The following is a 27977-nucleotide window of genomic DNA, read 5'->3' on the forward strand; positions in this document are numbered from 1 at the left end:
ATTTATTCACCCATTCATAAATAACAGTATCTGCACTATAGTGCATTCATGAATTTGTGTTCATTATATAACCTAATTGATGTAAAGGTCTTTACCCTTTGTGAAACAGGTCAGGATATTTGTCACTTCTGGTAACATTTTCTCTTGTAGTTAATTCTTTGTGAATCATATAAAAGGAAACATAAAAACTATCTGTGTTGTATTGTACATTCAGAAATAGATGAACCATCTTTTTTAAATAAAACAAATACCATAATCAAATAAAATCCAACTGAAAATATTAAATATCATTAATATCGCATAAACTGTATTTGACAGAATATCATTAAATTAAAGCTAAATCCGACTGAAAATATTAAATAAAATAAAATTAAAACTGAATTTCAAAGAAGTGAAATGAAATGGTGGAAGATAGACAGAGCAATACAGTTCACTAAATAAACAGATCACAAAGTACTAATCTACCGTGGATAAAAAAAACCAAAAACATATTATGATGAGTAATAGATATTACAAAGAATATTAGGTGCTAACATCTCCTTTACAACTAGATCTACGCAACCTTTGAATCATTTACCAGGATTTCAAGATGGCAGAAGTCAATGAGGCGAAGCCAAGACTTTCCTACCTACCACAAGTATGTAACAAACAAGATAAGCAGGTGATAAATAAGTATATTATAGTATGTACTAAGATAGTAGCAGAACTGATGCCTGTAATTTTATATATGATCAGGATTAATTGAAAGTATAGATACTACTGTGTGTCTATATCTAATGTCAGAATCGACATGATTCAGATAACAGAAACTTTGTCTAATTGTTAAATGTTAGTACAATTGGTGCATGAAATCAATTAACATGTATGATAAATAGTGGCATTTGTTTTAAAATACAATTATACCAATTCCATGGTTACAAAAACCTAACATGCAAATGGAAAGTTGTACAGTACATAGACCAGCATCTACAATCAAAACTCTCTTAAATCCCTCTTAAAACTACAATTATCTTTCACCAGTTTACAATTTCTTTTTAAACAGTACACAATACAAAATTTGATAAAGATCTATATTAACCTTGGTCTTTAAAAATAATGGTTTAAAAATAGCTTTAAATATTATATTTTAGGAATAGTCGTTAAAGAGGTATTAAATAATAATAAATATTTTTAGAACAAAATAAATGATTCAAAATTATTCTCACGACTATCATCTGGTTTATGAATTTCACTGAAAAAAGTAATAACCACCTCTATAAACAGTACAATACTAATATGTGTATGTATAGCCAGAAGCTGTGATATTACGACGTACAGTCGTGTAAAATAAACAAAAAAAACATACCTAGTTACCCACATTATAGCTATTTTCTTTTATCCCAATACGCAATAAGTTTACCAATAATACTCCACTGTTATCTATTACCTGAGAAATGTGTAAAGGATGGCAAAGGAACAATATCATAGATGGGCAATAAGAGCTGGCCGGCCTGGGAATCTACTCTCACTGGATTATAAATAGCTCGCAAATAGATAACAGACGTCGAAACTACCAACTCTGGTCTCTCACTCCACACGTGTTGTAGACCACAACAAACCTTACACATCACTTATCTATAGTTTTTTTCTCTGTGTATTTCATCTATACTAGTCGTGAACATTTAACATTTATGAAAGATGTAAACAATAAGAGGAGTATCAGGAAGAAATAGCATCAAAACACGGGATCGTCAAGATTGCACTTGGCATTAGTCATACTAAGATATGGTCAGCGTGATAAAAACAATCTTATTTTAGAACCCTGGCTAAATCTGTAGTAATTGTTCATAAAAGACAGCTTCTGAAGCATTTCTGCTATGATTTGTTTTCCAAAAGGAAGATGGGCGATAACAAAAAGTAAAGAGACCGGATTCTATTTTTTTGCTTGTGAATGCTGCCATTTGATAAGTGCTCAAATAAAAAAAAACATTTGCTTTCCAATTTGTTACACCAGATTGTTCAATAAATTTTCAATCGTTAGAGATTTTTGCCAAAAGCCAATTAAACTGTTAGATAATTATTGTTTAAGTATTCTTGACTCATTCAGAATTAAACTGTTTAGAACCATCAATGTTCAAACATACAGAAGTTAGAGGCATAAGCACTTAAAAGATGTCTGTCAATCGGTAATCTTTTTTCAATTATCGTGACTTGACTAAGCAGCAGATACATCTTCAAACTAGATTGCAAGCAATATTTCAGCCAATGCTAGCTGAGATACTGGTGCCTGAAGATTAATATAGCCTGTAATGATTTTCACAGAGTTCAAATTCTTTAAATTAATAAGTGCAGGAGGACCACTCCACACACAAACAAAGCAATGAGACAAGACACACAAATTACACAGACATTAGACAGGTGCTTGGATTTCCGAAGACTAAACGAGTCTATTCTTAGTTTGATTACAATATTAGACAAAAATAGTTACATTTATTTTGTTGTAGAAAGTGATAATTTCTCTTTAATGATGAAAGTATCATAGAAATTGATAGAAACAAATTATTTTTAGACTTGATCATCCTGTATATCCATTCCAAACCATATCTCTAGAGCTAACAAATCATAGTAATGTTGATCAGACAGTAGAGACTACATGTATATATTTCAAAATTTCTCTGGTTATAAATTATTCATCATTGCATTTAGAACATTTCAGTAAAAAACAGTGAGGTTGATGTTCCTTAACTTAATCTCAAAATAAAGATGCCACTTATTAACTATTTATTTATTGAACCATTAAACTACTTATCAGTCTGCTTAACGTGAGCAGAAAATGCTCATAATCGCACATAGTCCAAGGTATTGATGTAATGAAACTATGCTATAATTCTGATCGTCAAACTCAATTAAGACATTATATAACAAACATCTACTGGTACACCAAGTTTGAACATTTTACCTCAATTAGAAGCAGAGAGATAGTGTTTAAAATGGTAAGACAGACAGATAGATGAAAGTATTTAAATAGTCTCCTACTTTCTTCAAAAGAACCAATGTGTTATTATTTAGAATATTCCTATAATAAGTCTTAGACATCTTAACATAATTCCTATAAGCATAACGAACAGCGAGACAAAAATTACACAATTTCTCAATTTGATTCTGTTTGTTTATTACATCACTTTCGATTTAACTTGTTTTATTTTATAACAAAAACTTTTATCTCTACCATCTGTAAATGTTCAATATAGAAGAGTTTATCATGTTTTCATATCTATACATAGGTAATAAATTATCTTGAGAACACACAAAATAAAATCAACAATCATACATTACTTGGATTCTATTTTAACTGACAACCTCTCATTTTTTAAGTATTCTAAACTTAAAGGTACAACAACCTAGAATAAAATTCAAGTTAAAGCTTATAAGAGGTAACACTTATAGAGTGCCCACCTCAAGTAAGGCTCTAAAAATTAAAGGTTCACCAGCTTATAAGGGATATGTAACACTTATAGAGTGCTCACCTCAATTATTCAGTGAGTGACCTGTTCAAAACTGTTTGTAAAACAATGCAATAATCTGAAAAATTCTTTTACTTGCTGTAATGTTTATGAAACCTAAGTTACTATCACAATATTAATAATTTTTGCAGTTATTTCATTATAATTTAAATAACGACAAGGTTTATTGGCCTTCTGCTTCTTTAACAACTTAATTTTTTGGCAGCATCTAAATGGGTAACAGTAAGTTTATATGTGAATAGTCTTTGTAATGTCTCGACAAATGTGTGAGAATTCAAAGTTAATTATTTTCACATCTACTCCAACTAAATGTCAAATGCAGTTGCTGTCTGTCAAAAAGTGATAAACTACCACTGACTATGTTCGATCAAAGTACACATAGCCTAGGTAGGTGTTAAAAAAAAAGTGTAATGTATCCAAATTTTTGAGGCTACTTACTTTCCTCTTCAATTACTGCTGTTGCTATTTTCAACAAGCTAAAACCTCTCTAATATATACATAAAAAAATGACTTTTTTTCAGTTCATAAGAGAGAGAGAAGAGAGAGAGAGCATCCACTCAACACAAACTAGGTCATTTCAAGACTAACATATGGTACACAGGTGATCTTAATTTGTCATGTACAAGTGTGGGATTGAAACAAGGCGATTTAACTCAATGACAGATCTTGTGATCTAAAGCGCATGTGTTAGACCATTTGGACAGCCAACACCCAAACTATCTACAGTCCTTTCTCCTAACCAGTATTATTTCTTAATATTCATATAACCATATTATAACCACAGATCAAGAATCAACAAACTTTTAATCAATTTAAATCCGCACTAAAGACTTTCCTGTTTCAACAGTTTTACCAGTAGAACCATTACAAAAAGCGTTTTGAGCATGTGTCAACATGGAGAAGACGCTATATAAAACTTCATTATTATTATATTATTATTATTACAGTTTTCGCTCAGTGGTTGATTTTACCATCCAAATTTGGTTCAAATCATGCCTTCGGTTGCTAATTAAGAGCCATAGCTTACATAAATATAATATCAGTAATGGTGTGTCACAAAATGATCAAGTTAGTCCATTATCAACTGAGAGATAATATTCCTATAGATGTTTCCACAAAATACCAAATAAAATTAGAGAAATGATGAAATATTGTTCTACTTCTAGACATGCTTTGGTGGTCATATACCCTTTCTGGAGAACTATCTCAATAGTAAGTGCAGGAGGACCACACCACATATTATCGAAAACTATGAGACAAAACAACAGACAAGACACACAATTAATGTATACACAGACATTGCAAGCAACAGAAATGAAATCAAATAGGGTTACGTCCTACTCCTACTGGGATAATGAAGACAGGCATTCGACATACAGTGTGCTATGAGGGAAATTTTGTCCAGACAGTGGTACCAAGGCCTCCTCTTATATCAAATTCCAAATGCCAAGGGATCTTTTATGCGCACGCCAATGTGTACACGACGATTTGGGGATCAGTCGTACAGTCTCATGTCTGGCATGATACAGACTTCGCTCAAAAAGAAAACAAACTCGTAATAAGGGAGACAAACCACTAAAGAAAAACAGGAATATTTCAAAATGGTATAGGAATTTTTTGTACTGTTTGCATTCACAATTAATTAAAACTGGTGTATTTGACCGAATAGGAACATAGTGTAATATAAAGAGATATTAGATTTTATAACAAAATTTTAATTCAGATGACACAAGTAAAATTTTAAATATCTAGTTTCTAGATTTTTTTTTTATAAAAATTGGATATAAAAATAATTTATAATTGTCTACAAACAAAATGAGATGAAGACAGTTATTTTATCTTATCCTAAAGTGCAATAATAATGAGACCTATGATGAACATGGGTGTGTTAAAATACAATGTTTTTGTCAATAACCTTTACTAATTAGTTCTATTTCCTGGAATAGTGCCAAGATATATCTTAACAAACCAAAAACAATACAATGCACTCTATTAGAAGAACAATTGCTTCAACTAGACTTAGTACCTTTCAGAACAAAACATCCTTTTGGTGAAACATGTTAGTCTCTTGTTTCCAGAACTAAATAAAATTATTAGTCTCTTGTTTCCAGAAATAAATGTATATTGTTTACAGTTGACTGAAGAATAAGGTACGATATGTGCATGCATGCATGTCCAAATTTGAAGTGTAATTTGATTATGAATGGGGAACAAATGATTCGACAAGCACGACAAGGCTTATAATTAATATCAAGAAAAACATCTGGTCAACGGAATTAGCAAATTATTTTTGTTCTTAGTTAAATTTTAAATTCTAGCAGATCAATTAATCCTGTAAAACATGTATGTGTTATCGAAAGATATGTTGCCAGGCAACGAAACATACGCCCACAGCAGCTAAATCGTCCGGGCAGTCAACAAGAGTTGTAGCATATTTTTACTTTTTTCGGTAATGAAACATTTATAACACATTAAAATCTGATTAAGAGTAACAACTCATTAAGTAATTATCAGAAAACCATTAGAATTTGTTTGGTTTTTATAAAGTTCTGCCCCATGCTAACGTTTAGTATACGAAACTTTTAACATCATGGATTTAGCTGTTCAAGTCATAAAAATTCATTGAAAATCTCAAGACCTTAAACTCTGTGTATCAATCTGAAGTCAATCGGATGATAACTTTAGCCTCTAGAGCGTCACAAGATTTTTCAAAGTGATCAAGGACCATAACTCTGGCAATAATTATCGGAAATCAATATGATTCTTCACTTCATGACCTCAAACACTTTGTATCAATTTAAAGTCAATCGGATATTAACTTTAGTCTCTAGAGCATTTACAAGATTTTTTTGAAGTGATCAAGGGACATAACTCTGGCAGTAATTTTCAAAAATCGCTGAAAATGAATAGACTTCTTCATCTCATGACTTTAAACACTGTGTATAAATTTAAACTCAATCAGAGAGAGAGAGAGAGAAATGGGGTTTAACGTCCACTCGACACAAACTAGGTCATTTCGGGACTAACATATGGTTTAATTTTATTTACATAATTCGCTTGCGCGCTGGAGTCTTTAGCAGTGGGAGGAAACCGGAGGCCCCGGAGAAAACCCACGAGGTTGGACAGGCGACCCTACTCCTTGCCACGTACAACCGGGGATTCGAAACCACGCCAGTCGACTCAATGACAGACTTTATGATACAGCGCGCGCACGCTAACCATTCAGCCATCCAACCCCCCCAAACTCAATCAGTTATTAACTTTAGCCTCTAGAGTGTCCACAAGATTTTTTAAAGTGATCAAGGGCCATAACTCTGGCAGTAATTATCGGAAATCGCTGAAAATCAATAGGCTTCTTCGTCTCATGACCTTAAACACTGTATAAATTTAAAGTCAATCAGATATTAACTTTAGCCTCTAGAGTGTCCACAAGCAATTGTGGACGCCGGCCGGACGGGGGCGACGACAATATACGACCCCATTTCAATGTGGGCGTATAAAAATGTTGTTGGGCATATCCTTTTATTTACTGTTCGAGAAGCTATTTATAGAACATTAAACATGCATTATGCAAGAGCGAAATCTGCTTATAACAAGTCTTTCTTTAGGCCTGAAATGTTATCTAAATTATCAATTAGACATTAATTAACTTATCCAGGCCAAAATAAACTCTCGATGTCAAGGCTAGCCTTCGATGTTGGCTGGATTAGATTCCTATATGCCACTAACGGCCACTGATAATTAAATCAGAAAAAGTGGATAATCGAGACTATGCTGTTTATATTAATGATTTTAGTAATGATGACCGAGACTATGCAAAAATTTCACACGCTGAAATTTTCAGCAAATTACCTTTACACTATCTAGTTTTTAACTATTATAGCGAGAACTGCCATCTCTTTATCTTATCTCCCATAATGTATCTTTAAGTTTAGATTTGTCATTGATTCTATGATAATTGGAAATCTTATTCAATTTACTACAAAATGATACCAAGGTCGCACAATAACTAAGATGTCCCGGATCCAATCCCTGTGTTGGCAGAGAAGTTTGTTTCCCCTTCTCATTGGTGCAGGAAAAACGGCAAAATGACAAAAAAATCACAAGGCTTATTATTGTAAAAAGAATCAATAATTAGGGTGAATTATGAGCTTTCAACTCAATTAAGAGCAACACTATTAGTCTGCAACCCATCTTGATAAGATAAGAATTATTTTAGTGAATAACCATGCACCATCCTGTTTAAAGATTAGAGTAGGTATTTTTGCAACTTTCACATAAGCTACTCTGATCAAAGGGAGATAACACTGTTTAGCACCAAAACATAAAAAGACATGGCAAGTAATTTTGTTTTTTTCCCTTTAAATGACATTTTCATGCCCTTTATATTTTTAATTCGTTGCTACAATGTATTAAATATTTATACAAAATAGCAAGATAATCATGTATGTATTGATTTACATCATGCTAACTTCATGTCTTGATTATTTTTAACATCGTACCAAATAAATATAAGCCTCCAAAGCAACATTTAGAGGAAAACATTGCATATGGTTATGGCATATCCTTGAAATCTGTGATCTAATCTATGTGCTTACTTACCTGCATTTAACAAATATTCAACTTTCATTTATTGATGTGCTAGTAACTGTATAGTGCTGTAAAAATAAAAAATTTACAATTAAAACAAAGAGTCCTGGGTACTCTAATCACCTATCTTTAAATGATTTAACTTTATATTTAAAATAAATTTCAATGAAAATTTTTCCCATATTGTTTGTCTATGAAGCACAGAAATTCGTCAAATAAGTAAATCTAAGTAAATTTAAATCCTTTTCACCTGTATGTACAATACTCAATACACTTAATAAATCTAATGGTGTTTTATCGCAAGTCAGTACCAAGCCTACCCAATAGAAACTTTTGGTTGCAATCATTTCAACAGTTCTGCAGAAGTCTGCAAAGAGCATAAACAATGTAGAAATCTTGTCTACAAATGTGTTATTTCAATGCATGGGAAAATTTGTAAAAATCTGTCAATATGTAGTTGAACATGCTCATGGATTTCAGTGACCTTAGTGTACATATTCATGTATGGGGGTTTTACGTCATGTGACCATTATAGCAGGAAATCAGACAGCCATCCCCCGAAAAATAGCCAACATTCAATCTACGATTTTGAATTATTGTTTCATTTAATTATACTTTACTGGGATTATTTTGGAGTCAATCAAACGATAGATAACATTTTTCTGATTATTTTAGTAGTTGATAAGACAGTCTACAATAATTACACCTGTAGAAAACAGGATTTATCTATTTCCATGACTGAAACTTGCTAAATTTTGACTGGAAGTAGCCCGTTTTTTTATCTGTTATCATTAGTCAAATTGGTACGGGCAACACAATAGGGGAAATACTGCTTTCGCATCACACATCAACCGAAAAGCATTCATCTTGGTGCCACAGACCTACTTGACTGTTATAGAGCATATTGATTTCAGATTCAATAATTCCGTAAGTTTGGATCTATCTATTTGGAATATTTTGAGAAATAAAGTTTTTAGGATAGGATTTTATGTATATTTTCATAAAACAGTTTAAAAAATTTAAAAAAAACATATTTCTGTCATTTAAACAGGCTAAATCTGCCTATTGCAGGTCTTTCATTGGACCTTAACTGTTAAATAAATTATTAATTAGACATTTCTTAACATGACAAGGGCATAATCAACTCTCCATGTCATCAAATGGCTCTGATTTTAAGTAGATTAGAATGATTTGGCATTTAATGATTTAATTTAAAAATGAAAAAGGCTAAGACTCGAATGACCAGTACAGTGGTTACAATCAATGCACACATCTTGTCAAAACTACAACCATTTATAACTTTGCTCAAAATAAAGTAATTTGAATGAAATTTTCAATATATTCATTTTGCATTGTCCATTTTTTAAATATTATGGCGAGAACGGCCAGCTCTTTATCTAAATCTTACATAATGCCCCTTTAATATATTGACACGGAACCCCTAATAGATGGCAATTGTCATCTATCATAACGGATACATGTTAAATCGTCCACAACCAAACTCGTCCATATAGTATTACTGACTGGAATTATTTTTAGATCAATAACCAGCAACCATGTACCATATTTCGTGCACAGTAGTAAGGTGGCTGATGTAAATTTTCGCTCTTTGCAAAACATGACATCACTATAATATCAAATTTGCGTGCATGTCCAGTCGGCTGTTGAATGCAAATTATTCCGTTTCACATTAAAGACATATAGCTTACCCAATACTTTTCATTACTGGGCTACTTTATTATAAAACTTCAAGTACTAATCTTGGCCATGATCGGTCAAACAAGCTCATGTACTATTTGATAAAACAAAAACAACTGATGAGTAAAATTTATTTATTCCATTGATACAATTAACAAATGTGTACGAGTGTTGGGGGGGGGGGGGGGTCGTTTCATTCTAAAATCGTTTCACCTAGGACTGTTTCATCCAAACCTTTTTTTTTTTGATAGGGCTGTTATTGTTATTGATAAATAAAATATTAAAAATTCATATAATACTCTTCTTTTTTTTTTAATTTATGGGACAACCTTGTAATTTATTTAGTAAGTGGGATGAAGAAACGACCAAATTTCAGGGATGAAACAGCCCGGTGTGAAATGGTTTCTTTTTGTAAACTGAACAACCTGTTTTTGTTACCTTTACTCAATAAACTATAACTTCTCAGGGCTATGTTCAGATTTATATTCATAATATATAGGTTCTTAAAATAATCATGAAAACAATCCGATTTCACGATAAGCACCAATTCTGAACTTCCGGATTGACATGATTTACCTCTGTCCTGTTATATTTTTAAAAAGGCAATATTAATAATTTAATAGAAACAAATTCATACATAAATATATTGCAAAGGCTCCAAAAATAACAATAAAAACTATTTAGAAATATACTTATTTCTTTTTCGGAATTAAAACACATCTGAAATTACAAAATCCTCGGAGCTGATATCCGGTAATGTGACGTTCTTCCGTTTAGCTGGCAAAATAGTTCCAAATTATATTACCATTTCTTTGCTAGAATAAACATTATATAACAATATGCATTTGTGAAAAGTAGTATATTAAATATACTTAAAATTTTAACATATATCGAAATTATATTTATATTTCATTTAGTTAGCAGGTGCGCGCGTAAGAATACATGTACACCGACGTGGCCAGATCCATCTTGGAAGTAAACTTGAAAGCCAACACGAAGTCAAATATTGTACATGTGTCGATGAAAATCGAACAATTTTCAGTCCATTGTTAGTTGCAAAAGGAAAGAAATAATCATGGTAAGATATGGTACTTGTAGGAAAATTATGTATCAATCGTAAATCTTAAAAAATAGCCGTCAAATATTTGTTAGTTATCGGTAAATTATTGGATGGAAGTAAAAAGTTGCAAATTTATTTTTTGTTGACAAGTCAATGTCTGTATATTATTCTACTTGATTATTATAATTGTTTGATTTCTTAACTTTTGTTTTGTAAAAATGTATGAAAGTGTGATGTTGAATAGCATTCAATACCAAAAAGAAAGAGTTTTTGAAAAGAGCTGTCAATTCAATATCTTTTTTAGAATTACATTTCTTTCCTTGTGGTTAGCCTAGTCTTAATAATTTACTGATCATGTCATGTTGATATGGAAATTGTTTCGTAGGTTTAATGACTCATTTCACTATGTAAATAACACAGACAGTAGAAAATGCAATGATATACAGGTGTTGCGTTTAACACTACCTATCTATGGTGTAGAATTATTATATTATACTGTTACCGTAGGCCTAAATTTTTTGTTGTGATTTACTGTACGGTGACTGTCACTGTACATGTATGTTTATAAGCATAACCTTCTAAACCGCTTTGAAGTTGTATGCTTTGTAATGACTTTAGTTTGCAAAATGGCAAAAAATTTGACTTAAAGTAGCTAAGTCTAGAACTCAATATCATCCAAAACCTTCAACATTGAAAACACGAATTAGTTGTTAATTTTAATCAACATTGGTGTTGTGATCTTACCGGGAAAAGATGGGCTTCTGTTATCCAATATTTAAGACAAAATAAACATTTTACATCGATTGGTACACATATTGTGTACCATAATGCGTTTCAGCGCAATTTGTAACAAACCACTCGAAGAACAAGGTTAGACATATTCCACAAGTCATGTCAAACGGTGACCCCATATTCTTATCTGGAGAGGGGGGTTGGATGGCTGAATGGTTAACGTGCGCGCGCTGGATCATAAAGTCTGTCATTGAGTCGGCTGGCGTGGTTTCGAATCCCCGGTTGTACGTGGCAAGGAGTAGGGTTGCCTGTCCAATCTCATGGGTTTTCTCCGGGTCCCCCAGTTTCCTCCCACTGCTAAAGACCCCTATGCACAAGCGAATTATTGAAATAAAATTAAACCATATGTTAGTCCCGAAATGACCTAGTTTGTGTCGAGTGGGCGTTAAACCCCATTTCTCTCTCTCTCTTATCTGGAGAGCATGCGCAATAAATACTATCGTTGTAAGACTGGAATAACCAGATGCTACAGATTGCCATTTGATTGAGACTTATGGCGTATTTAGTCGAACATAAATGCCTTGAAATTAGAGTAAAAACGGAAACGATTGAATGTTAATCAGTTTATTTACATTCATATTACATTATTATGTTTCGACCCATTTGTGTCAATTGGTAGATCCCAAATATTAGCGATTTAGCTCCTTTAACTAGGAGACTGCTAGCAGGGGCTATGCTTGCACTTTCAGTTTCATTATTGCTATTTCCCATGACATCATCGCATGACATGGAACTGAAGTCAATAAAACTGTTGATTCAGCGAATGGAGATTTAATATGACATATGGTTGATATTTGTCATAATATTACTGCAACTGGCGTAGCTTGATTATTACCATCTTATTATCTGTCATAATTTAAATTGACTATTAAATCTGCATGATTTAAAATAACATAAAATAACATGATCTGATAATGGAAAAAACACTGTTATATAATTAACACCTGAGTCTACAACTTATTTGTACTTAAAGACCTTTAAAGCTGATGTTTAAAAAAGCTTGTAGTGAATAAATATTTTTTATGATCTGGCATTTTAGAGTAAAAATGTTGTCATGTTACATGCATATTTATCCATTGTCGAGACATACACAATGGAAAAAATATGTTTATTATTGGATGTTTTATTGAGGCACATGACTTTTATCTTGCATATGTATAAAGTGTATTCCAACTTTTATTGTACAATGGTTTGATGTTGATATTACATCTAATTCTGTTTTTATATATTTTTGACAGGTGCTTTTGGCAGCCGCAGTGTGTAATAAGACTGGAAAAGGTACGTCTTAACCTGTCTATTTTCAAAACACAAGAATGTGTTAAACAGTATATGGATGTTATAATGATTGTCATCCATGTAATTCTTGATGCACAAGTATAGCAACTTGTTACATGAACACAGCACACCGTTTTTTTCTCTCAATAATTTATGTCCAACTCAGACAGTAGCTATTTTAAGATTTGGTTGAATGAACATGTCTGTTTTAAAAGTATGATTGTGTGATAGTTCATTAGTTGCCTAAGGATGTGAGGAATACCCGGTAGATGATTTTATCTTGTGGAATACATGAATTGTATTCAATATTGGTACATCAACTTACAATATGTAATTATTATAAGATTGAATGTATTTATTTTTTAGCCCTGGTATCCAGACAGTTTGTTGAAATGACCAGATCCAGAACAGAGGGCCTATTAGCTGCTTTTCCTAAATTGATGAATTCTGGTAAACAACACACATTTGTAGAAACAGAAAGTGTGAGATATGTGTACCAACCAATGGAAAAACTTTATATGCTTCTTATTACCACAAAAGCCAGTAATATATTAGAAGATTTAGAGACACTTAGACTATTTGCTAGAGTTGTAAGTTATGTTTAGAAAAGCATTCTTTTTTGTCTAACTTAGCATGAAACCCATAAAATGTTAATTAATTTGCCATTTCCTTTTAGTTGCCATGTCCTTTTAGATCTTAAGATTTGGTGACCCTTCTCTCACTCCCACCTAAAGAGCATCGAAAACAAATAACTAAGTTATTGTGTTAAAGATCTATTGTATCTTAGGCCTGAAATGTTCCAGGTGGTTTAAGTGGATATTGAACCTCGATCTCCATTCTCATCCATTCTTATCACAAAATAGCAGATGTTTAACCTTTGATAAATGTAAATCATTATTTTGTTGCATGGCAACACATTTGAAACGAATAACCTTAGAGCCCAAATTAAGACAAGGACAGATTCATTATTCTAATCTTTTCTCATAAATTTCTGATTATATAATGTTTTAAAAATTTTCTTTTTCAGATACCAGAATATTGTAGAAATATGGAAGAATCTGAAATAATAGATCAATCCTTTCAGCTTATATTTGCCTTTGATGAAATTGTAGCTCTGGGTTATAGGGAAAATGTTAATCTTGCCCAAATTCGTACCTTCACAGAAATGGATTCTCATGAAGAGAAAGTATTTCAAGCTGTCAGACAGGTGAGTTTTCACCAAAATATCTTCTATTCTGAACACAATTATTATCAAATTAGAAAACTAATGATTTCCAGTACCATTATGATAAGGAATACAATGTTAACATTAAACATCAAGATATTATAAATCTATCAGACACTACTTTGCAGATCAGATACAATAGATTTGTCTGTGTCCTATTGGCGTGAGTGAAGAATGTATGAAAAATGCTCCTCCATTAATTAACATATTTACAAGAAGGGACAGGAGGTGAAAAGGGTTAAATTAGAGTAATATTGGCAATGTGTGACATGTTAATTTCTTTTCCAATTCTAGACCCAAGAAAAAGAGGCAAAAGATCAAATGCGAAGACGTGCCAAAGAAATACAACAGAAACAACGTGAAATGGCTAAGGGTGGTAGAGGTATTACTAACAGTGGATTTGGTAGTAGTTCATATAGAAATGATACTGGTAGTTCAGTTATAGAATCATCTATACCTGAACCATCATCTAAACCATCTTATACTGCTTCTAGTACTAAACCATCAGGTCCATCTAAAGCTCTTAAACTCAGTACAAAAAAGAAAGATGTCGACAGTTTTGTTGGTCAGTTAGAATCAGAAGGAGAACGTAAGTAAAATTATTTTAACTAATCATGAATAGTTCAGAATACACGTAAACTATATCTAACAGAATACAAATTAAGAATTGGGCGTGATATCTTGGGTATTTTTAGTAACCTGAGATATTTTCATCTCTATGCCTGTGGACATCATTTTGTCAGATATTCATTTCCTTGTTATATATCAGTGAATTCAATAACATGGTATAACACAACTACTACTACTCTTTTCAATTCATTCTCATTTTGAAAAGTAGAATTCCAAATATTTCTCTCCTGATAATAATATTGATACCAGTATTACACAACCATTTGATATGTTTTGTTTCAGGAGTTGTAAGTGTAAATAAATCCGTGCCCAATGCAGTAACAAAATCAAGTACACCTGCAATAGATCAAGAAGCGTAAGTATGATTAGTTTATTGTGTTACTTATCACTGTTCTCCTTGCTGGACTGAATCTACAACATATTACGGTTGGTTAATAAATGTATTAACAACCAATCAACTACTGCATAACAAATTAAAACTAGATTAACTACAGCCATAAATCTAAAACTTGTGTGAAAAGATGTTGTCAATGGGTCTGTTGTTTGTAATATGGTGAGCTCTGTAATAGTAAGGAGTGACATGAGATCTTGAACTTAGTCTTCAAGGAGACTTCTGAAGACTTCTATAAATAATTCATAGGGATGTATAATTTGATAAAACCTCTGTGTCATCCTAGTGTATCATAATGCTCATTAACTTTTCTGTTTTTTTATAGAGTTCATTTATCAATTGAAGAAAAAATATCACTCTCAGCTGGTAGAGATGGTGGTCTTAATAATCTGGAAGTACATGGTATTATTCAGCTGAAAATCAACGATGAAAAATTTGGTCGTATTCAAATAGGTGTTTTAAATAAAGATAAAAAAGGCGTTCAGTTACAAACACATCCCAATGTAGACAAAAGATTGTTTACAGGATCTTCTGTTATTGGTTTAAAGAATCCAGATAAAGCATTCCCACTGAATCAAGATATTGGTGTGCTCAAGTGGAGATTTCAAACACAAGATTCATCTTTTATGCCTTTATCTAGTAAGTCATTACAAAGTTCTTAGGCTAAATTATAGATATTTGGGTTGACTTATGACATTTTTGAGTCAGGTTCTCAACATCTATTAAGCAGTGTTTCCATAGTTGGAGAACTGGACTTTAAACCAGAATATCAAATCTTGGTACCATCAGAAATCTGTGGTAGGACCTGTTGGACTGACGAGAGAGAGAGAAATGGGGTTTAAGATCATTCTACACAAACCAGGTTATTTTGGGCCTAAAATGTTAAACTTTATTTCAATAATTCGCTTGCAGTCTTCAGAAGATAGGGGACCCAGAGAAAATCCACGAAGTTGTGCAGGGAACCCTGCTCCTCATCACAACCAGCTTGGGATCCAAACTATAAACAATTTTACATTATTAAAATACAGTACATGTATGATTAAATAAAAAAATTATTTCATGGTCTCCATAGAACTTCTGCTGGTAGTTAAAGATGAATTATGTAACATTTATGTAAATAGCTGACTTTCGCTACAATAGTTTAAAAATGGATTTTAGAAAATAATTATTTTAAAAATTTCAAATTACTTTATCCTGAGAACTATCTGATGTTCTAGAGAGTTGATTATGAGCTTCTCTTATGCATAAATGTTGAGATAATAATTTATATAAAAGCCAGAAAAGCATCTGCAATAGACAGATTTAGCTCTTACATAATGCATCTATAAAGTGTAAACATTGTAGAATCAATCTCCCTGCTGAACAAAAATCAGAAAAAAAGACATGCTCTGAAACAGAACAGACAATTATATTCCCAAACAAAATTTAGAATACTTAGTTATGCAAGTGTTGATATAGATAGCAGAGTTGAGTTTTGAATGACCATGTGATTTTAATGATTTATTTGTATTTTTCAGTAAATTGTTGGCCATCTGAGAATGGAAATAAATGTGATGTTAATATTGAATATGAATTGGAACAAGATGAATTAGAATTAGAAGATGTTTTAATATCTATACCTTGTCCGTAAGTGGAAAGTCTTATCAATAATGTGCAAAAACCAGTAATATTGTCAGGGTATAACAAATCCATGATACCACAAATCCAAGAACCTACCACCTACATAATTCAAACCATCGTTCACTATGATCAGCTGAACTTTTGAAAACCACTATCGACTATAATGTGTACTAATTTTATATCTATGTAATGGATGGATAGACCAGTTTTAGATTTTGCATGCATTCTTATTTATACACCATGGTATACACACAGAATAAAACGTTTTTTTATAGCCGACCTGCGAAGATCTCCCAAGCTCTTATACTTCTTTTATGTAAATGAAATTTGTGTTATTTCCCTTGGGATATATATGATGTATTATTGTATTTATAGGACTGGTGTAGGAGCACCTGTTGTTGGTGATTGTGATGGTGATTATACATATGATTCACGTAAAGCTACATTACAGTGGAATTTACCTCTTATAGATACAAGTAACAAATCTGGTAGTATGGAATTTACTATAGCTGGACATCCGGATGACTTTTTCCCAGTTAATGTCTCCTTTATGTCAAAGAAATCATTTTGTGATCTACAAGTAAGTACATGTACCAGAAATTATAGAAATACGCTGGACTTTCAGCTAGTTAGTAGTTCATCAGAAATTCTAAGTTTTTTTCTTGTGCTGGCAAAGATGTGTGTTTGGGTGGTTGGAGGTCTCGGTTGCGCAAAATCCTGGATCGTTAACACAATTTTTGACACCCAGCAAAATGCATCTTTTGTAAAGTCTCTTTTCTTATTGCAATATGTTTCTCTTTTAAAATGAAATATATTCAACTAAAATGATGAGTATTAATATAGCTGACTGTTATACCATAGCATGGACTAAGAAGAATCTAGAGGATCTTTCATTTCTTACCATCACAGGTTAAAGATGGTTCTTTCTGTGAGGCTGACAAGGAAATCACCTCTTGTCATTCAGATCCTTACGAAGTTGTTCTTTGTACAAATTGATGGTGCACATAAAATATCCCCTGGTAGAAGAACTGACATATGTTGTCTAGACAGTGCTTCAATCCTCTGGCTTTCCACACATATCAAAAGAAAAGAAGAACTTAGCATATTTTTTATATCAAATCTTGAATTAATTATACTATTTTTATATTTCAGATAACCGATGTTAAAGAAATAGAAAATAGTGAATCAGTCAGATATTCTAAAGAAGTCCTTCTCTACGTTGATAAATATGAAATCGTGTAATAGTGTCCTAGCTTGTATATATAAATATGAATTTACATTTGTGAATAATCATGTGACAAAAAGACACAACAAGGACAAAGAAAACATTCAATATTGAATTCTAATTTTCAAGAGTTGGACTTATGGAAGAGAGGTATTTTTGACAGATGGAATATGCTTGGTTTGTTTTTCACTTGAAAAGAAATCATCGTATCACAGTTTAACTTATTCTGTTATTTACATCTTTAATGGATATATTATTTAATCACAGTTCACCAAATTATTTAATAGAACAGTATCACCACATTTCTGGATGAAGTATTAATTTGCTTTACTAATTAAAAACTTACAAGTAAATAGGCCTTAGAATGGGTTATTATTTAGAGATGCAATTATGTAAGAATTAGATGAAAAGCTGGCTGTTTTTACCAATATAGTTTAAAAATAGATTTTGAAAATTATATGGAGTTGATAATGAGCTTGTCATGTTAATAAATGTTTAAATAATAATTCATATAATATTTGATGCCAGGATAAAGCGTTGCAATAGGCAGATTTTGCTCTTACATTATGCATCTTTAAAGTTTTGTCTGATAAAAAGTTCCTCTTCCACAGATGGTTGAAGTTAAGTTGTCATGCCAAGCATCATGTTTGTAAGAAGGTTTAACCCAGTTTCGAGCGCTCTTAGAATAATTCAGATGTAAATAAATGGAAATCGTGTACATTCTATATGTTTGTACTCTCCTATTTAATATCCATGTTTTCGTTATTATTGTTATTGTACATACATCTAATATTTTGGATTTCAAATCTTGTGTGGGAAAAGTCAAATATTATATTCTTAGTTTAATATATTAATGTATGTAAGTCAAGCCAATGATTTGATGTATATAAGAATTAAAAATATATATCAAATAAAATGTACACTGAGCAGCATTTTTGAAGTATTTTATGAAATTTCTGAAGTGCTAAATTGTTATTTGAACCCTGCTGTTAAATGTTAAAATAACAACCCAATCACAAAGACATAAGTAGAATTAGATTATTTATTCCATTATAGTGTTCAATTTCCTTATTTCTGTCTAATTGTATTAGAAATATAAGAATTATCCTTTCTGCCAGTTAAATTTTTAACACAATTCAGAAATATTGATATTGGTTGGAAAAGGTTTTACAACCATAAAATGGTGTCTAATCTTATAGAATTAACAGAAGATATCTTATATCTGTTAATATACATTAACACTGTTAATTAACTTCTCTGTTTATTAAATGTCTATGTATCTCTATGTATCCCTATATGTTTCTCCTTTATAAACTTCTGTAAAGATATATTTTCTATTGGGGTCCAAGAAGAAACCACTGTGCATATTTTACATAGATATTATGTATATTATCAATATAACAAGCTCAGTGAAATAAATAAAATATTTCAAGTTGAATATCACCTTTTATTTTGTGTTAGAGTAGAAGAAAAGTTAATGACAACTAAAATAGTGTCAACAAATACAAATGTGAAAAATGAGCTAAAGCATTTTTTTTATCTCTACAGTAAAATTGTTTCAATGACATTTAGTAATTGAAGTATACAGGTCACAATTCTATGGAATACAATTACTACTTATTACTGAGCGACGTTTTGACTAGGCTCTACAATTGGAAGAATAACCTCTTTTTTATCGGCACAGATTGGCAAATGAAGAGGAGCAGTGTGCTACGAGATAATGTAAACAACATTCTTGATTTGTAAAGAAATGAAATAGGATTTAATGTCTACTGTTTTGCTAAGACTGGGCTAATGGAGACAGCCATGCACCATACAGTGTGCTATGAGGGAAATTTTGCCCAGACAGCGGTGCTACGGCCTACTCGTATATCGAATTCCAACTGCCAGGGATCTATCATGTGCATGCTAATGTGGAATATTTTTAAAGGCTCTGTGTATTGAAAGTTAACAGTATTAAAATGTGTCTTGTGTTTCTAAAATAATGTCTTTCCAGGTGTCTTGCTTGGTTCAAGTGCTAAATTCTCCTGGAATCGCTCTGTACATGATCAAAGACAATCTGATTCAAATACACATCTGATCAGTTGTAGTGGAGGTTGTGTCCAGGGTCATACAAGCAGCTTTTGAGGCATTTGATTAACCAATCAGTGTTGATGTTTCTAGTAGGATATCCACAGTTCCGTGCATCGCACGCCAAGAATTCGCTGCAACAGACTGTTTCATTGGCTAATCCCTCACATCAACCAGAATGTTGGTTACATAACAGCTCTTCCAGATCCTAGTGAAGTAAAGACAAGTAAAACGAAATATCGAACAGATTTGCAACTTCACATTAATAATGTGGATGTATTATGTTGTCACTCCTTTCTATATTTCCTGCAGGCTAAAATTCTTGCATACTTACACCCTATATCTTTTGGTCAACTTGGCCTTATTAGGTACAGAGTTATGGCCTCTAATTAAACATGCAAACAGAGAGGCTGATGTCTCTCGCTGCAATTCCAGTATAACTAGACACATTAATTAATTGCACATTTATCTTTTTGAAAAGTATCGAGCAATCAAACTGATTATCTATACTTAGTCTAAGCAGAAAAGGTTCTCAATAGAACTCAGTCAAGCGTTTGAAGTACCTGGTAGTGAAATTTTACACTAAGTTTAATCATTCTTCATAAGTTACAAAGCCATCTTGTCCTTAAGCATCAACCAGTGAAATTGCTTAGTTTTAGCTCGAAATGTTACTCACTTAAAGGACAATATTAGTGTCAGTCATTATGAAATATGTGATAGAACTGGTTAAATACATCCCAAATATAATTTTAACACAGAGCTCAATGCTACGGGAGATGTGTAACAAGCACAGGAAGTGATGCCAAACATGACAAACACGAGTTATCCTTCTATATAACTGATTGAATTAACAAGCGATAACAGACATGCGATCGAATTTCATTTCACTGATAATTCAGTTGAAGATGGAAAGTTATTATATGAGACGGTGAGAGGATATCTGACAATTCAAAAATAGAATTGGCTGTCAGTAGATAAAAGATAACGAACAAATTAGAAAAAGTCTGTGTATTACCATGTTTTTATTAAGAACAGAATGAATAAAAATGGGGGAGTGCACAGGATTTTTCTACTTTTCTCGTTTTCCCTTATCTAGTGACAGCCAATTCTATTTTTGAATTGTGAGATACCCTCTCACTGTCCTATATAATAACTTTTCAACTTCAACGGAATTATCAGTGAAATGAAATTCGATCTTTTGTCTGTTATCGCTCGTTAATTCAATCAGTTATATAGAAGGATAACTCGTGTTTTGATGTTTGGCGTCACTTCCCATTTCTTCACGTGCTTGTTACACATCTCCCGTAGCAATGATCTTTTTGTTAAAATTATATTTGGAATGTATTTAACCAGTTCTATCACATATGTAATAATGACTGACACCAATATTGTCCTTTAACTCAGTCAAGACATTCACCTAGTGAACATCCACTACAAGTTGAAACATTCTACCTCAATTAAAGGCAGAGTTTTTATGTTCCAAAGTCTTGACCTATCAAACTGCTTATTGCAACTTAGCCTAAGCAGAAAACTCCTTTCGTTGACCTTAGTCAAGGTATTGATATAATGAATCCATACTCTCACCCAATTAGAACCAAAGTTATCGTGTTCCAAAGTCTCAACCAATCAAATTGCTTATCTCTGCTTAGCCTTAGCAGAAAATGCTCATCGTTAAACTCCGCCAAGGCATTCGTCTAATAAACACCTACACCAAGTTTTAACATTCTAGCTCAATTAGAAAGAGAGTTACTGTGACCCAAAAAGTGTGACCAACAAACGGACAGATGCGATTTGACATCCACTCAAAACAAGATCATTTCAGGACTAACAAATAGCATATCTTTATATTACACAGACAACCCTTCTAAATGTAGGTCTGTCATTGAGTCAACTGGAGGAGTTTCGATTCCCCGGTTGTACGTGACAAGGAGTAGGGTCGCCTGTCCAACCTCGTGGGTTTTCTCTGGGTCCCCAGGTTTCCTCCCACTGCTAAAGACCCCTACGCGCAGGCGAATTATTGAAATATAATTGAACCATGTGTTAGTCCCAAAATGACCTAGTTTGTGTCGAGTGGACGTTGAACCCCATTTCTCTCTCTCTCTTTTCTTCATGTACAATCAGCACATTTCCAGACATGCACTGCAGCACACTGTCATAAAACATCACGTGGCTAAGTGGGTAAGGCGCTGGCTCGCTAGCCTGGAGGTCGGGTGTTCGATTCCTGCATTGGCCGAGAAAGTTCATCTCGATTTTCCGGCGTGGTTTCCTTTTGTCAGTGATGCAGAACGGAGGGCCTGACAAGGACAGCTGCCTAGTCGTTCGGATGGGACGAAAAACTGAGGTCCTGTGTACACATTGGCGTGCACGTAAAAGATCCCTTGGCAGTTGGAATTCGATATAAGAGTAGGCCGTAGCACCGCTGCCCGGGCAAAATTTCCCTCATAGCACACTGTATGGCGTATGCCCGTCTTCAATTAGCCCAGGTTAGGTGCAGAAGAGTAGGACGTTAAACCCCATTTCATCCCTCAACAACCTATTTGATACAAAACTTGTTTTGATCACAGGTTTTTAGAGGTTTCCAACTCAACCCTAATCTGAACCTGTTACCACCTATTTAACCTTTGTGACTGAAACAATGGTTTACTGAAAATACTTTGATATTCATTTAAAACAATAAAAACATCCTTTTCTTTATTTTCTTTATTTTACAACTTGTGAAGTACATAAAATGGAATTGAACAATAATATATACACAAGATAGAAGAAATCATTTCAAATGTTACCCTACATGTGTATTATACTTTTTCTAAAGATAAAATTTAACTAGAGTTACTATTGCTTTTTCATTATTTTGCACTTTCCATGAGACAGTTTGAAGCAATTATTGTTGCACAGCACTATTTAGTATTTTGATCTTCAAAATTGTTATGTTTGAAATAACAATATGATGCAAGCTTTTAAGTTAACAGCAAAAAATGATAAATGCTTACTACATCTCTAATCATTATTAACGCATTTTTGTAAAATTTCCTCCATAATAGCCTTATCCCATGCAATTTAATGTAACAACAATGTTTAACCTTTAAAACTTGTTAAGACATAAGAAAAACTTGTTTTATGCATACTTAAGGTTAGCTACATGTTTGAATTTTTCTTCATGTTTTTCTTTTTTTAAAGAAAAGGAAATTTCCATAAAAATATTGTTTGATGACATACTAAAATGAATATGTATACTTAAATATAAAACAAAAAAACACAATAAAATATATAATACATAAATAATAAATATCTTATATTAAACTCGAAAAAAGTAAATTTACGAGTATAAATTGATATATACAAGGGCTGTATGCATCTCTTTAACTTAAGTCAAGTACTTTCGAAATTTTTAATTTCTCAAATTTTCTCAGGATTGTAAATAATTTATATTTTAAAATGAAATGGTTGACATTCACCTACTATGTAGATTAAATATTTTCTTTTTAAATTCACAACAAAATTTTTGTTTAAAACCTCACAATAAAATTTTAATTTAAATAAAGTACGAATAGCCATAAGTGTGGAGCATGCAGCCCTCAGATTATCACAGAAACTAGATACTGTCTTTAACAAACCTATACCACGGTGAACAGTTCACTTCTCCAGGCCACTCAAATCTGATTTTCTGTTATTTTTGTACACCTATTAAAACTTTGCTTCCTATTTTGCAGGGGAAAATAACAAAATATATTTCCTTACTCAAAAGCTTTTTATTTTTAAGTTTTAATATTTTACATAAAACATTGTTCATGAGAGTCAAGTGTCTATTAATTTATCAACCCCTATAAGAACTAAAAATTAAACTAAATTGGCCTTATGGACATTAGTCTATCTGTCTTGACAGTTATCTATCAGCCCCATAGCATTTAAAAAAGTGAACTGTACACTGTGGTATATATATATGAAACAATTCCAACAAATTAGTAAATTGAATTAGCAATAAATGGGTTACTAAAGAAATGTGACATCAACTACCTTGTGATGTTATGATTTCACATGAAAGTTCTATAGTATGGTTAAATATGTGAATTTTACTTTAATTTTTATAAGGGAAACTGTTTGTTCTAATTACATATTGCTTTTATTAATGCCTTGGGAAGGCTAACCATTATCTATGTCATTCTAATTTTTGTTTTTATGCATTAAAGTTGAATAAAAGTGTATATTTTTTTGCAATATATGTGATTTTACTAAATCTGTACTACTTTTTTAGAAATAATGACGGCACAAGGTATTTGATGTCATATATTTAGTAACTCATATTTTGCCTATTAAAAGGACAAACTGATAAAAATGTTACAAATATAAAATATATATTTTAACGGTTATCTTAAACCATTTTTCTTTTACAAAAATTTTGATCAATTTGTCCATTTAAATCTTTACAAAAACAATCGACTTAACTTCTGCTCCTATAAGTATTCCTTTATTTTATATTACACATCGATTTCACTGTCTCAGTACTGTATTTTAATACATAATTTGAGACAAAGAATTCTTAAACTAACAACTTTAACAATTCCATCATCAATCACTCAGCTATAAAACTTATAACATTCATTACAAATATCCATCTTCATTAGTGCAGAAAAGTAGGTATTAAACCCCATTTCATTTCCTTACAAAAATATCATCTTTTTAAAAATCATCTCTTTATTGTTCAATCATTAACGCCATGAAAAAACCCCAAAAACTCAAACATTCTGATTCTCAGAAAATCCTTCCTAAAAAATCTGATGCAGGCGGGAGTTTTTGAATTTTTATTTTTTCAAGCATCACAACGGCGCTAAATGACTTTTCATAAACATCACCTTTCAAGGCTCCACATTTATCTCTTCACATCGTTGATTATTTGATTATCCAGTATGATTTACGACTGTCAATATTTATCATGGTTGGATATTTGATAATTAAGCCTACAGTACATTTCCATATTCATTCATTCCTGTAACCTGGGGACACTATTTACCTGCTGTAACTAATGAGAGTTATTATTATTTAAAATAAAAACCCAATCATACAGCTCTTTTTAAAGAATGATGGAATATCTGAGAATAAAAATATTTTTTATTATTTGGTCAATCACATCCATCATTATAACCATTTAGTCTTGATTAACCTCGTTCTCCGTTCATTTTCATTATTGATTGCTAATACATTATTTCTCTGATCACATTATTAGTATTATCATATTAGAAATACAATTACGACTATATAACAACACATATCCTAGCCCTATCTTGGCAATTTTAACCAAAAATAACAATAAAAAGTATCCTCTTTTAAAATCCCTAAATTCTTCTCTGCCCACTCCCAGATTAGACCCCAGAAATACTAAATGACTACCTTGGCCCCTTTTTCATTTAAATAAGAGCTGGTGTATTATTGATTATGGTTTCAAGTTTTTCTATAGAAATCTAAAGTCATAATAAACATCATATAGACAAGTTAATCAAAGAGCAGAACGGTTTTTAACAGATCAAAATGATGATAAGATAGCTTCAATTTCTAAAAATCCAGATTCTTTAAAATGAATTTGATTTTACACAATTCATAAATATCATAACCAAAATGTTGGAGAAAAAACATTGGTAATAAAACATTAATGCCAGTATTAATTACATTATTATTCATTGCAAAAATAGAATTATAAACATGATTTGTTGAATAATTTTCAGGAATCATTCCACAGAACCAAATTTTGTGTACAATTTAAAAACATCACATTGAGAACACGATAAACTTTTTAAAAAAAAAATTCTTTTGCTAATGTTACCAATTGGTAAAATACAATGCTTAATTTAAATGCTATTCCGCAGAAATTACAAAATTCAGTTATTCACAAAAACGAAATCATTATTTATTTACATACAAACATAACAATATATTTTACTTTATGATGTCATATATTGATTACATTAACAATTAGTTGAAAGAATCAATAAATTATACATATAACAAAATGGAGGATTAATCCAAAATTCAAAACCTCCAATTTAAGAAATTAAAACTTTTTTCTTCCTCGAGTCAAAATAATAAGAAATGAAAAGAGAAAGAAATTGATGTTCAGTTGTTAAGAGAATTTAACAAATTTTCTAAGCTTCACCTAAAAATTTGAGAAAGAAGAAAGTGCTAAAAATTCTAAACTGACACCCATCACAGAAGCAACAAGTAGAGAAATGGAAGCTGGCCAGAAATATGAAATAGATTCTAAAAAATATTTTACATTTATAAACGATTGATTACATTATTGCACAAGGAACATATTTGTGTCAGTAATTTTACTTTAAAACAGTCGATGCTTCTCAAAATTTGAAATGATGACAATAATGTTACAAGTCTAAACATAAAATGTTTTTTATTCTCTAAATGAAAGACTGTAAAGTTCAATTTTTCTATTTACACACAAAATATGTCTCAAAAGATTTCAGAAATCAAATTTGGGGTTAAAATCCCACCAATATTTACAGTTGATACCTGATTGAAACTTACAAACAATAGCCTATACTTATTTTATATACAAAATATTTCAATTCTGTTTACAGAAGTTAATCAAGTCCTTTAATTTATCAGATCATTTGGACTAACATGTAAATCCTTTCATTGTGCTATTGTGAATTTCTTTAATCTCACATAATACTTGGTTGTCATGGATACTCAACTCCATGTCTTTTAACGCTTCAAAACATCTTTAATTCTTGTTTTATCGTTGAGCTTTGACTTTCCATCGCAAAACAAAATAACATCCAATTCTCAAAATCACAAAAAATATACACAAAACAATGAAATCGATCCAAAATTCGGCATGCTCAACATCCATTTGTTTCAAAACGTCTGAAGCTTTTTTGAAAATGCAAATTTTTTCATCACAGTCTAAAGCACCTCTATCGAAGCCATAAATAGCCTGCAACACTCCTTCAAATGAGTATCTGAAATCAGAAATGAGCAAAAATTGAATACTTGAGTGCAGTGTGGTTTAATTTTTAAAATTATCAAAATGTTTAACTGTGTTTTTGCAATGAAAGAAAATATTTGATGTGGACTGCCAATGTCTTTTACTATGCCATGACTAGACACTCTTCTTTATTATTTTAACAGACATTACTCAATACATGAGAGTTAGACTGCATAGAGGGCCATGTTATGTCCACAAAAAGCATGTGTTACAAACACTGACAATTTGAGTCAACACAAGAATATTCGAGGATAAATCATTTGCCAACTGAATAAGAAAATATCACCATTATTTGTCACAGCTGAAACATGTTTGGGATTGAGGTGGCACGATTCTACTCAAAATTATTAATTAACGAAAGGGACAGAAATTGATTCAGCTTCACTTGATAGCAATTCTATTAATTTAGAATGTGCCATCATAACAGTATTTCCTTTCAACTCCAGGGCAAAGTTGTAACATATCAGTGTTCTAGCAAGTCATTCTTGTTTTTACTGTTATTATCTGTTTAGCTTGATAAATCAATGTATTACTTACCGAATATAGGACATATATGACAGCCATTGTAAGTATGGGGGAATTGTATCAAAATTAACAAAGAAACCACTGAACAAGAGAATAGGAATGGCTGTTACTGGTCCCAAAAATACAGCAACCTGAAATGATATGAACAGGTTTTTATTTAACAGGCTACATACAGAAGAAATTAGAAGAATTACTCTTTATATCATCTTGTCCACCGCTGGTGAACAGCTCAGATACAAAGTTTACCTCAAGGTTTAAGGGAAGGTACTGAGTTTAACAGCTCAGGTACAAAGTTTACCTCAGTGTTCAAGGGAAGGTACTGAGTTTAAAAGCTTTGATACAAAGTTTACCTTAGGGTTCATGAGTTTAAAAAACCAGT

General features: G+C 31.8%; 3 protein-coding genes across 7 annotated transcripts in view; 1 reads left to right on the forward strand and 2 right to left on the reverse strand.

Moving 5' to 3' along the window:
* LOC126829532 (uncharacterized) overlaps positions 1-10319 on the reverse strand; it is a 108965-nt gene extending 98646 nt beyond the window's left edge. The window contains exons 1-2 of one of the 2 annotated variants that reach the window (XM_050559469.2): positions 10230-10319; positions 8106-8161 (exon numbers count right to left, since the gene is read on the reverse strand). The gene's annotated coding sequence lies outside the window, so the exon portion shown is untranslated. Of the gene's footprint in view, positions 1-1345; positions 1489-8105; positions 8162-10229 lie in introns of those variants that run through there. The other variant, XM_050559461.1, reaches the window with a different exon arrangement.
* Positions 1-19447, forward strand: part of LOC126829540 (coatomer subunit delta) — a 63247-nt gene extending 43800 nt beyond the window's left edge. Inside the window, exons 1-10 of one of the 2 annotated variants that reach the window (XM_050559486.1) lie at positions 10712-10869; positions 12882-12921; positions 13285-13508; positions 13946-14125; positions 14438-14732; positions 15056-15128; positions 15490-15803; positions 16682-16790; positions 17160-17364; positions 17937-19447. In XM_050559486.1, coding sequence (XP_050415443.1) covers positions 10867-10869; positions 12882-12921; positions 13285-13508; positions 13946-14125; positions 14438-14732; positions 15056-15128; positions 15490-15803; positions 16682-16790; positions 17160-17364; positions 17937-18026 — 1533 coding nt within the window. In that variant the 5' untranslated portion in view covers positions 10712-10866 and the 3' untranslated portion in view covers positions 18027-19447. Of the gene's footprint in view, positions 1-10711; positions 10870-12881; positions 12922-13284; positions 13509-13945; positions 14126-14437; positions 14733-15055; positions 15129-15489; positions 15804-16681; positions 16791-17159; positions 17365-17936 lie in introns of those variants that run through there. The other variant, XM_050559487.2, reaches the window with a different exon arrangement.
* Positions 19448-26613: 7166 nt separating this feature from the next.
* Positions 26614-27977, reverse strand: part of LOC126829536 (ATP-binding cassette sub-family G member 1) — a 33314-nt gene continuing 31950 nt past the window's right edge. For all 3 annotated transcript variants that reach the window (XM_050559480.2, XM_050559481.2, XM_050559479.2), the window contains 2 exons: positions 27611-27729; positions 26614-27047 (listed from right to left, as the gene is read on the reverse strand). In XM_050559480.2, coding sequence (XP_050415437.1) covers positions 26822-27047; positions 27611-27729 — 345 coding nt within the window. In that variant the 3' untranslated portion in view covers positions 26614-26821. The remainder of the gene's footprint in view (positions 27048-27610; positions 27730-27977) is intronic.

This window comes from Patella vulgata, chromosome 8 (assembly GCF_932274485.2).
Source record: "Patella vulgata chromosome 8, xgPatVulg1.2, whole genome shotgun sequence".
NCBI classification, from domain to species: Eukaryota; Metazoa; Mollusca; class Gastropoda; family Patellidae; genus Patella; species Patella vulgata.